The 12,420-nt window shown below is 44.8% G+C and overlaps 1 protein-coding gene and 2 non-coding genes across 4 annotated transcripts in view; all 3 read right to left on the bottom strand.

The window, feature by feature from the left end:
- LOC127390990 (somatomedin-B and thrombospondin type-1 domain-containing protein-like) overlaps positions 1 to 3,597 on the bottom strand; it is a 50,233-nt gene extending 46,636 nt beyond the window's left edge. Inside the window, exons 1-3 of one of the 2 annotated variants that reach the window (XR_007890985.1) lie at positions 3,109 to 3,577; positions 1,972 to 2,096; positions 1,014 to 1,151 (exon numbers count right to left, since the gene is read on the bottom strand). Coding sequence is in view for 1 of the 2 variants with exons in the window: in XM_051633229.1 (XP_051489189.1) it covers positions 1,014 to 1,071 (58 nt within the window). In the remaining variant the exon portion in view is untranslated. Of the gene's footprint in view, positions 1 to 1,013; positions 1,152 to 1,971; positions 2,097 to 3,108 lie in introns of both variants that reach the window. The other variant, XM_051633229.1, reaches the window with a different exon arrangement.
- Positions 1,223 to 1,313, bottom strand: LOC127391172 (small nucleolar SNORD12/SNORD106). Its single transcript, XR_007891008.1, has one exon. It is a non-coding gene; the product is annotated as a small nucleolar SNORD12/SNORD106 (small nucleolar RNA).
- LOC127391173 (small nucleolar SNORD12/SNORD106) lies at positions 3,266 to 3,355 on the bottom strand. The gene has a single exon (XR_007891009.1). It is a non-coding gene; the product is annotated as a small nucleolar SNORD12/SNORD106 (small nucleolar RNA).
- Positions 3,598 to 12,420: the final 8,823 nt, after the last annotated feature.

The raw sequence follows: 12,420 nt of genomic DNA, 5'->3' as shown, positions 1-12,420 counted from the left end.
GCTACTAAGGAGACTTCAGCCTTGTTTGACATGATGATAGCTGCACAACAGGCACCTCACAGCAGCACAAGTCTGTAACTGAATGAAGCCAGTGACAACAGCCATTTATCCAACGCAGTGAAGTTCTGTTAAGCACATTTTCTAGAGCACTAGTGAAATCCTAATCATACAACCAAGTTTTCAGATGTCACACATCACTCATCTTCTGTAAAAATTAAAAGGAAGAAAGAACACCAAAAGCAACTGCTGTCTTGCAAACATAAATTTCTGGAAGCTGACTTTCACCCACACTTCTCCAAAGCACTGAGAACTTCCCAATCGGAGGACCAGGGCGAGGGGGAGGAGAGAAAAACAGAAGAAAAACTCTCAAACTCTTTAAGAAGCACCTCATTTAAACAGTTTAATTGGGGTAAACAAAAAAGGCTATGCTTGTGTCTTAAAAGATTAACTAAAACCTGTCAAGAAATCTTCTGAAAAGCAGGAATTCTTTCACATTTGCTCAAGTCTTTTAGGCAGTCAGACAGCATTACAAACTCAGTGTTACTATGAGACATGCAGACAGCTCCCTCCAGCGCTGCCTGCCCTCAAAGCACGCAACACACATGTAGGTTCCTGCAACAGAAGTACAAGGACATGTAGCCTCAACGTAAAGCCACATGAAGAATTGAATCTTGCAGCTGTGGAATCAATCTGGCTAAACCAGAAACTTGCATGAGCACTGCCAATTTGGCAGGGGAAAAAAGTCTGAAGTCATCATGACAAGATGCTCTTCAGCTGTACAGCAAAAGGCAATTACATTTGAAAAATCTTTGTGTCCATAACAACTAGCCAAGTATTAAATCTTGCAGAAGATGGTAAAGGGAAGTGTAAGTATTTCAACAGATGTTGATACTCAAGTTCAACACTCAGAACGGCCTTGCTGCTATGCTCAAATCTACAAATCTATGACATTTCCAGGCTTCTTTTCCTTTTTTTTTATTTTGACCAGGAAAAAAGTTGGATCAAAGACTTACCATTCTCCCCTGCCGGAGGGGCACATATGGTGGGGGCAAACCAGGCAACTGCCCTCATCACACGACAGATCACTGCCAGCTACAGCCATTGCATCCAGACTCTCAGACGCTTAACACCCCCTCCACCTTTGCAGCACCCTACAAGTGAGGCCCAAGGGAACAGTTAGCAGCAGGCCCTGTCAAACTGTGGCACACAACAGCACTTCCCTGCTGGTGCATCAGACATGACCTGGCTTGAACAGCAAGAAGTCAACACTGTCGTTCCGCTGGGGAAAAAATTAAGTCATCACTTACACCAGCAAGTCCCCAGGGGTCAAGGGCTGCACACCAACAGCAGCTGTGTCACACTCCCCACCTACCGCAGCAGATCCACAGAGAATGAGTGAACTAATGGCACAGGAAGTGGCAAAGCCATGCACACAGATGGCCACCCTCACACTCCCTTGGCCAGGGGTGAGGGCAGAAAAGATGGAAAGACACCTCTCTTCCAAAGGGACAGACTTCAGCTAGGATGGTTCCTGTCCCTTACTGGGGCAGCTGCTATGAGCAGCAGATCACCCACATCTCTACAAAGGGTATCCTTACAATGAGCTCTCTGAACACAATGCATCAGGGAAACTAACAGGACAGAGCTGTACCACCATCCTGCTCCAGCTCAGCCCACATTGGTACAGCTTACAGATTCCTTGTCCTGTTCACTAGTCACATCTGCCACTTTGGACATGCCGGAATAGGAGCAACAAGAGGCACAAAGGACTTTGCTGCAACGTTTCTGCACAAGGAAAACCTCTTTGTTTTCACCTCTACAGCATTTATGCCAATGCTCAAATTTACACATCAGTCAAGTCTCCAGGGACAAAGACTTTCGGAAGTAATTCCCTTGCAGAAAAGTATTTAATTCGCCTTTTAAAAATTAAATTCAAACTAAAAGTGTTGAACAGTTTCTTTATGGACTTACCATCGTTACTTGAAAGTGGTTCAGGCGTGGTGTAGCAAACCAGGTAACTGCTTTCATCACTGCCAGCTAGAGCCATCACATCAGGTTCCCCAGAGTCTCAACACCCTCTCTGCCTTTGCAGAGCCCTAGGAGTTAAGCCAAAGGAGAGTCATACCAGGCCCTGCCAGGATATGGAACACAGCAGCACTTCCCTGCTTGACCAATAACAAATCAACACTGTTGCTCTGGCAGGGAAAAAACTATCAACTCTCACACCAGCAAGCCCCCAGGAGTTACATGGTTGCCCACCCACTTCAGCTATGCCACACTCCCACCTCCCCTAGCAGACCCGTGGTCAACGAGTGAATTCAATGCAAATTCTTCCTTTAAAGAGCTGACTAGTCAGCATGCTCAAAAGACACATGAAGAGGTGCAAAAGCTCAGGCAACATCGACGGACAGGGCTTCTGAAGCAGAGCTTAAGGCAGCCAGGACAGACACAATAGTGAAAGGAGGCAGGAAGAGACAGCAAGTTATGCACTTTTGCACACTCAGCCTTTACGGCCACGCGAGGCTTCCGCCTCCCCAGCGGGAAGACGGGAGGTCGCACAGGCAGCAGTAAATGCTGTGCAGTCACCAGAGCCCAGGCAGAGGGACCAGCGTGGCCACGAACAGCCCTGACCCTGAACACCACTGCACACCTACCAGCGAGGGGCAGTGCAGGGCAGCCCAGCCCCTCCTCCAGGGCTCACCCGCCCCCGGGGGCAGCACCGCCCCTGGCCAGGGCTGCAGCGTGCTTCCAGCACGGGCCGCTCCCCAGCCATGTGGCCACCGGGCACCCACCGAGGCTGGGAGCTGCCAGCCCATCGCCCTTCCCAAGCTGCAGATTATCTTGCCACGCTGGACCCGCCACCTTGCACACACTGGGACTAAGCCGAAGCACAAAGGGCCTGGCTGCGAGGCTTTCTGCAAGAGGAAACCCTCTCTGCTGGCAGCTCCAGCGGCCAGGCTAGCGGTCAAACCTACACATCTGTTCAGCTCCCATGGACACCAACTAACAAAAGCATTGCAAAAGCAACTCAGAAACTCTTATGAAAAAGAAAGTATGTATCTATTTTAAACTAGTGACAAAGTTACTTAGAAGACTTACGATTCTCACCTGCCAGAGACTCAGGCATGGCAGAGCAAACCAGGCAACTGCCCCCATCGCACGCCAGAGGCCCGACACCCTCTGCCTTCGCAGTATCCTGGAAGTGAAGCCAAAGGGAAGAGTCAGCGCCGGGCCCACAACTGGGTGGGACAAAGCGGCGCTTCCCGCTGGTGCATCAGACAAGATTTGGCTTGAACAGTGAGAAATCAACACTGTCGCTCTGTCGGGGAAAGAATTCGTCATCACCTACACCAGCGGGCTCCCGGGTGCCCCCGGGCCGCACCACGCTTCCGACTCCGCCGGCCGATCCCGGGAAGCCGCTCTTCGAGAAACACCACGGAAGCTCAGAGAAAAACATGTGGGGACGCGGCCCCAGAGGCCGAGCCCCCATAGAGGCGGCCTAGCCGCCAGCCCACGCGGTCGGCACGGAGGGGGAAGGCAGCGCCGGCGGCCAGAAGCCCGCTCAGGCAGGAAGGGCCGCCAAGAACCAGAAAGGGAAATGCCCGGACCCACGAGGCCCCGAACGCCCCCAGAACCCAGCCCCACACCTGCACTCACCTCAGCCACGCCGGAGCAAGAGGGCGGTGGGTTCCGCGCGAGCCCCTTTATAGCAGCCGCGGGCCCGCCCCGGCCCTGCCCACGCTGAGGCGGGAGGGCGGGCGCCGGCGCCATGTTGGGCGGCGCCCCGCGGCGGCCGGGGGGAGTCGCTCTCCGCTCTGCCCTCCTTTCCGCTCTTCCCTCCTCCCTCGGGAAGGGCTTCCCGCTCCTGGGGAGGCGGAGGGCCGGGTCCTGTGCTCGCCGCTCCGGTGGGTTGGGAGCCGACGGAGGCGTGAGGGGCGCCCCGGCCCAGCCGCCATTTCGCGGTGCGGGCAGGACGGGGCGCGCGCAGCTCCCGGGCTGCCTTCCCCTCATGGCGGCGCGCGCCCTTCCCGCCCTCGGCGCGCGCCGGTGCCCGGCGTCCCTGTGAGGAGACGCGGGGCCGGTTCGCTCCGTCAACAGGACGGCTTTAGGAAGCTGGTTTTCTCCTTATTTTCTTCTTAGAAACTTACTTTCTTCTTAAGACACTTAACAGCGGGGCTGCTCGTACGCACCGCTGTGTTTCTCCCAGCCCGGCCCCCTGATGTGCGGCCCAGGTTTTTGTCGCTGGGGAGATGTGCCCTGCTCACTGGAGGGCACGGCGGCGGTTATTTTGCTTTCAGGTGGCCACAGACGGGCAAATGGCATCGTGTGAAGTAGTTGCCACTGAGAGAAAAGGAGCAGAGGATGGGGTCTTGGAACAGCCTGGCATGTAACCTGAGCACTGCTGTCTGCAGGGATTTTATAGCTATAAATTCACCTTGGAAATGGGGTATGAATCCAGTCATCCGTGTGTGGTGGAGATCTGCCACATGATACCCTTGAATACACACTGAAGGTATTTTCCGTGTCCTACACTCTTGCACGCAGCCCGTAAACCTCCGTGTTGAGAAAGGTCAGCCAAGCACAGCGTTTAATCCCTCCCTGGTGGTTGCTGTACAGCAGGGGCTGCCACCAGATGATTCAGAGATGTTCTGCAGCCGTAACCCCCTACCCAGCACCTTCCGGGAGAGGTGGAAACTAGAATAAGACTAACTAAGGAGATGGGTTTGAAATGGAATAAAAATTTAGGAGGTATGGGGATGAGTGGGGGAAGGCAGAAAGCCACGCACCAGTTGTGCCATCAGAAGGGCAATCATTTTGGCTAGACACAGGTGTTGAGCAACTCTTGAGTTCTGCTGTAAGCACCTCTGGTCTACACTAGCTCACGATCATTTAATTGCTTCATGCTTTGATATTTTTCTGTTTGTAAAATACAGGCAGAGCTGTTGAGTCACTCGCTCCGAGTTGTATGAAGTGTTACTGTGTCGTATCAGTGCCTCAGAAAACCAGCTGCTGCTTTGGTATCAAGCTTCTACTGACTAAACAGGGACTCAGTGACATGGGGACCAGATCAAGCTGATTGCGAGGTGAATACACCCTGTGGGATCAATGGAACAGGCAGTTCAAGGATAATGCTTGAAATGTGATGAGAACAAGAAAAGGCACATGGTCAAGTTGTGAGTTAGTCTGCGAACATACAGCTGGGGCTATGCAGATCAGCCTAGAGAAACCACAAGAGATATTTATTTATACACTCTGAAATGAGTAAACCTACCTTGTTTTAGTCACCTCCTTGTCTAGTAGTGTCTACAGACATACTGTAAATACAAATATAGGACTTACAGTATGTTTGGCATATGCCAAACACTGCATAATTCAGCTACCATTAAAACACTTTTTTTTTTTTTCTTTCCCAAATTAAAAGCCTTTGTAGACAACTAATTCTTGAAAGCATTTTATCAGACTGGACTTGTGGAATAAATCTCAATCCCATTAATCCAAGTTCCAGAACGCCAACAGATGAAAAGACAATCAAAGAAAGGACATTTTAAGAGGATTACAGGGAAAACTAATCTTGTTACACTACAAGCCCATGTCACATGTACCACGCGAAAGGAACTTTAAATGTGATTTGTGTGGCCTAGCTTGGCAAGGAAAGGAAAATGGGAAGGTCAGGGATGTTAAGCAGCTGCAGCAGTTTAGTATCAAATTTGATTTCACTGGGTTTTATTCTACTTGGGAGAACCACGTTGAAAATATACATGACTCCTTCAACCCAGTTAGGGCTCATTGGTTGAACACAGAAAATTCCTGAAGAGACAGCAAAAGTCAGAACATACTCCAGTCCCAATTCCCCTTGTTCTTCACTTGCAAAGTGACCTCTTCCGTGTGGCCAGAGCAGCCAGCCCTGAAAGCTTTGCTTCCCAGCCGGTTTTGCACACAAGACACGTCCTTGCACAGGGTGGTTCTTCACTGCAGCCGCAGGCAACAGGGGGATGGGCCTCTCGGTCTTGTGTCCCTGTGTGTGCTTTTTATGAGTCATGCAGGAGCAGTTACCAAAGAGAGTGGCCAAAGGGAAGGTAAAAGGTTAAGCAGTCACATGCGTATTTTTTTTTAGCAGTACCACAGCTTCTGAAGAATGCTTTTGTGTTATATGCCAGCCTGCACAGGGACATGTTTTCAGCTTCTTCCAAATACCAACACTGAGTGCTAGCACAGAATCATTCTTTTCTCTAGTGCCCAAGGAACAGGAAACTTGATGAAAGAAGAAACGCTCTTGAATTGCTAAACAAGACCTTGTTAATCTCATTGGATGATTAAATATTTCACATGCCAGTATCCAGCTCCTACATTGATGTGTTCAGGGTTTGTATTTTTTAAATAAAAATATTTGAAGATATGAAGAAATCCAAACATTAATTGGGAGGCAAACTCTGAATTCCCAAAATAATAACCTAAACTGAAAACCCAGCACCAGATTCCTCCAATATGCAGGAAATTTGTAATACAGATAGTGATTTTTCAGCATAAAATTTTGTAATTGAAATGTAGAAAAACTGGTATGCATCAAGAAATCCATGAAAAAATCTCTCTAAACTGTTGGGTCAGCAGCTTCACTGTGAAGCACTATGATAATCTAACAGCACACTGAAAGGGCATTGAAAAAAAGATCTTTGTGAACATCTGCCAAGTCATACACAGTGGTCTGTTGGAATATGAAAAATTCAAAATACAAAATTCACAAAATGCATTAAAGGGCAGTAAGACAAACTATTTAGTTATGAAGCCAGATTTTTTCTAGCCTGAAGCTAAAACTAGAACCAAGTGAAGACTGAATGACCCAGCTGAGTTACAGCAAGAGAGCCCCAACAAGAAGAGGTGTTCAGGTTTACCAGTTTAATAGGCCTATTTGCACATAAATGACGTTCACTTTCTTTTTCTTTCTTCCTACAGACTGTCAAGGGTTTCTTTCCAAAAATGATAGAGATGCATCACAGCTACATTGTGACTGTAGCAGAAACCTGGGTCTTGGTGGAGCAGCAGGTTTAGGGGTCAGGAGCTGTGGATCACCAGGCACACAAAGCTCTCTTGCAGAGATCCCAACATTCATTTTCTCATGAACACAAATATTCCCTAGTGTTAGAAATGAATGGTAGTGTTGATTTTGCATTCTAGTGTTAGAAATGTAGTGTTTGGTTTGGTTCACATATATATATTCTAGTGTTAGGAAGATATAGTTTGTTTGACCACATATGTATTAGGAACATATAGTTTGTTTGAACACATTTATATTAGGACCACATATAGGAATATATAGTTTGTTTGAGATATATATTTTAGTGTTAGGATAATTGTTTGTTTGAGAGATATCTACGCATTCCAATGACACCTGGAGTGGTTTATGGGCCAAGAAACTTAATTGGGCTCCATCTGGGGGATCTGAACATGGAGAAGGATTTATGGCCCAAGATAAGGCCGAACAAAGCTACTTCTATGCTGTTCTTCAGGGCAGGATGACACCAGTAGATTGTTAATTGGGAAGACAGCCAAGGGGGCAAGAAAGGTCAAAATTTTACCTTAAAAGGTAAAAAGTAAACTGCTAGAATGGAATGTGTAAACAGGGGCGGGAAACTTATAGGATAATTTGAAGCGTCGGATAGGCTGTAAACCCTGGAGTACTCAGCCAGTGGGGAAACAGGGGAGGGAATTTTGCGTCGGGAATAGGGAATATAAACCGTTATTCACCTTGCTACAGGGTGCCTACTTGCTTAGGTCACCCATTCTTGCAAGGATGTAAATAAACTGTGCTTCGCTGAAGGATCTGTGTGGGCCTGCTCATTGGCACGACAAACGTTTCTCACACTAGGGATGCTGTAGTTTTTTAGGATATGACCATTGCAACGAGGCTTAGGGCGAGCCAGACAAAATGTTTTAGCAGTTTTTCCAAGCTCAGATAAACCATTTAAATCGTGGAAACAATAAATGCCTGTTAGATGAGCAACTGCATTGTTAACAGCTTCATACTGCACACAGCAATTTCTAATGCTGCCTGACACCAGTAAAAGTTTGAAAAATTATTGGCTAGACTTTACAGAAAACATTTTTGGAGGGAGAAGAGAGCACTGATGGCTTGCAGATTACTCTCTCGGATTATTAACAAATGGATTTTACACAGACATTGCTGAAAATACTGCTCTGTCAGAAAGAGACAGAAAAAAAGACAAAGGAAAATGTAGAGTAATATGGTGTTAACTTAAAAATTAGTTTAGAAATTATTACAACCTTCTTTGTCTTGCAAAAATAACTGAATGCTTTTAGTCCACTTACACAGGACAAGCTTTTCAACTGCAATGTTGAAAGACCATATGCAGGACCTCAATTACAAGACTTTTTCAGTTTAACTCGGATGGCAATGTTTTGGTTCAACAGATAAACACGTTTAGTTAATCTAAACCGTTTATTAGTAGCTACAATCAGGAAGGCACCACGGGCCTTGCTGGTGGCTTCTTGGGATCAGGAGGTGAACAGGTAGACAGCACAGGATAAAGGGAAAACCTTTCTTTTAAAGTCAGCATTGGATTTCTACATCAGCCCTTTAGCACATGGAAATTAAATAAGTTAAAACACTCACCGAAAACAACAGTTATCTTTGAAGTTAGTACAGTACAAGAGAAGGCTCAAGTTATTGCTCAGATGCTTAGAAGAGACAATTATTTAAATGCAATATTTGTGAGTTGGAAGTAGCACATTTTCTTCAGTGATTAAAATAACCCGGTGCCTCAACATTTTTATATATAAGCTCCCCTTTATCTCCTTAACAAGCTCCCTTTAAAGGGAATGTAGAAACTTTCTAAAGGCAAATACAGTGTCAGTTTTTAGGACAGTTACACTGAATCTTATTTACAACAAACTACCGATGAGGGTTTTTTTCAGTGATGCCTTCCTTTCCCAATTGTTCTTTTCTGAGCAATTGCTAAATAGCCCTCTTCTAAAACTACTGTGTGAAAACAACAATGAAAACAATACTTAGCCATCAGACCACAACATATATCCCTGCTGTGACAGTACCTGGTTGTGGCTTTAAAATGGTAACAGCAGCAGTTGGAGAGATTGCAGCCATGATAACACAGGGAACAGGGATTAGTGTCTGTTCAGATGTCCAGTTGTCACCGAAGAGATTTTGCATCAGAGGTTTCGTCCCTTAACACAGAGTTGGGATTGCCTTCTTTGGGAACACGAATAATAAAAGACTCTCTCTTAGTTGGAAATAATAATGAAATAATGGTAGCAGAATGAAAGTATTTAAAGCATACCTTGTGAAGGATCTGCATAATTTATATGGGACATTTAAAATCTATTAATATTCTCTATTATCAGGTTGCTAAAATACTGTGAAATTGGAAGTGGGAGAAGGAGTAAATTTTAAAAGCATTATCATTATTTTCAATCAAATACAATTTTGTTTCATTAGGATACTACAAGTGGTATACAAAATAATTTGTTTTGTCAGAGAATAAAATACACTCTTGGATAAGTATTATTCACCATCTGTATGCTTTTATTCAGTTCTAATCCAGAGATTAAATTAATACCCTTGGGATTTTAATTTGCTCTAACAATTCATTTTCTTCCCCAGCCTCCTTCCGTGGGATGTTCAGGTTCTTGCTCAGAAGCTCCTGGGTGTTAATCAGTGTATGTATCCAATCAGCAGGTAAAGAGAAGCAATGCAGCACATCACAGCCACAGAGATAAAGTTGAGTATTTTTGGATTTGTAACCACCTCTGGAACAGCCTTTAAGTCTGAGCTTAAACAGATAAGTCATCTAAATAAAATACAGAAGCCCTTAAGGAAGATATTACATTGATTCACACTTACTGCTGGTTTTTATCGCAGACTTTCAAAATAAAAGCAGCAAACAGTTACGTGGTTGCTTCACAGAACAAGAAGACTCGTGAAGGGGTACACACACATCCTATCCCTTCCTGCAGTTAGGCACTTTTGGAACATCCACCATTTGTCTTGACACATTAGGACACAGCAGAAGTTTTTTAAACTTTGATCAGTGAGTTAGAACAGAATTTTCATTTGATCCTTAGGTACCTTAATAATTGCAGTGGAACTCTACGTACTACTACATTTTGGCCAGAGAACTGAACACAAGGGTAACTGCCCTGCTGACTCCAGACTCCCCAACTGAGTTGTTTCAGATAGGATTTTCATCAGCTGTCTACATCCTAAAAAAAAACACAAAACAAAACAATGACAAAAAGCTATGGGAATGTGTTTTAATATTATGGAACAAACAGGTATTGCAGCAAATCCAGGTTCTCATTCTGTAGGGACATTTTAAATATCCTACAGGCCAGCATTCCCAAAATACATTTTGCATAAATCATTATTTTCCTTCAGAGCTCCATCCTGAAACAAGAATGATGGATGATTAAAAGTCATGTTACTCCTTTGGGGAGTCAGGACTTCCCAGTAACAAAATACTCTGCTTTAAAAAAATGGTGTGACCGATTTTCATTATTCTCCTTTAACTTTTATGTGGTCCAGCAAACTGACCCATTCAAAAAAGCAAATACTCCAAAATCCCTGGGTGAACATAGTCTACCTTCCTTCTTGTACACCAACTTAAGAGTGCAACTTGGTACTTAAAACAGAACACCTGAGCAGCAGTCTTTAAGCCTGGTAATGAAGCACTGGAAAAGGCTTCATGGGTCAGGTTTCACAGGCAGTACAGGTACAAACCACTCTAGGTCCTTACACAGGGCAATACAAGGGACATTTGACTGCACCTCTTCAAAGAACAGTGGCACAGTATCATTCTTTTGACAAAGAGCCACTCTTAGTGCAGCTGCATACTTGTACAAATAAGTATAGGCTTGAAGGAAAGCATTCAGAAGCTGCTAGAATTTAGATGTTGGCTTACAGCTTTGGAATTGGAGAAAACAGTGAGGAGTGCTTTCTGTCCAACACCAGAAAATACCACAAAGACTGGAGTCTGTCAAAGTCTAGACATGTGAGGGAATACAGAGAGACAGGACAGTTTTGGTGGTGAAGGAAAATATATTACCTACACTGTCTGGTCTCTGCTGATCTTATTTACAAGCTGAACCACTGGAAAATGAACATATCTATTTCCAGAATCTGGTTTCCAAACTCCTCATCAGCTGCTTCCTTTGAGCCCATATACTCCACATGTGGAAGTAGGATGGGCAGAGTCATTAAAAAAGGTCCAAATGAAGACTACTGAAATTCAGTGACTCGTTCTGCCATGTCACATCCCCTGTGCCCCAGTGACCTCTCTCCTCAGGAATCACCCCATTACAAGTTCCTAAATCAGGAGTGGAGGCCCCTTAAGATCAGACCTCCCTCCTCTGCACTTGGGAGCAGTGACCTAAGGGCAGCCCTACTTGCAGAACACTGGCTACACGATTTAAGAGACTGGGATAATAATGTGGTACATTCTGAAAAGAAACAAGATCACTATCTCAGATTGTTAGTACAATAGTTACTAGCCTGATAGATTGGACTAAATATGCCACTTTCCTTACTCCCATTTGAAAGTGATTAAAGGGAAGCTCTGCAGCTGAACTGTTTTGAGTGCAAAATTTTGCAATTTGATGAATGTACACTCAGGTTAGTGCAGCCATACTGCCAAATACTTTTGGAGACACACAGAAAAACATGCATTAATTTACTAAGATTTTGTGGTAATTTAAGCAGAGTCAAATAAGATAATGGGGAGAAAAAATGCTTGGTAAAATTTGCTTGTGGTAGAACAATCCTAACCAATTAAGTTGTGAATATGAGACAGTAATTTTGGAACAGATCTCAAGCTTAAATTTTCTATAATGGGATTATTACTGAAATGTGTAGTATGAAGCCTGAGCTAACATACACTGATACTTGTATTTGGAAGCTCCAGCTTACTCACTTCTAGTCAAAAGGTTTCTTAAGATCAAAAAGAAAAATGGAAAGTTCAAAGAAAGAATCCAGAAAGGTGAAGGTGTCTTGCAGAAAGCATGTTGCTCCTACTCAGAAATGTATGCTTTATCCCAGTACTAGCCTGCTAAGCTACACCAGTCAGAGAATTTCACCTTCACCTCAGTTTTCTCTTATTTGTATTCTTTGTAGAACATGTTACTATAACAAGTGTCATATAAAGCCTTCAGGTGATTATATATAATATGTAATCACTCTTGGTCTTTGCTGCCTCAAGTACAGAGGAGACAACAGAAAAAGCAAGTAACTGTAGTGCTCTAGAAGAAACCCACTTATATCTGGAACAAACTGGCTTACCTAGAATCCACATAGTGACCTGAAGTCTTCCATCATGAGGCTGTGATTAAAAGGGCTTTGACAAAAGAACCTCCTCTTACACAGCACCTCCAAAATGACAGATGTGTTCAAGAGTA

This window comes from Apus apus, chromosome 15, assembly GCF_020740795.1.
Source record: "Apus apus isolate bApuApu2 chromosome 15, bApuApu2.pri.cur, whole genome shotgun sequence".
Classification (NCBI taxonomy): domain Eukaryota; kingdom Metazoa; phylum Chordata; class Aves; order Apodiformes; family Apodidae; genus Apus; species Apus apus.
The sequence above is the reverse complement of the archived record's forward strand: the minus strand, read 5'-3'. Positions and strand labels throughout refer to the sequence as shown.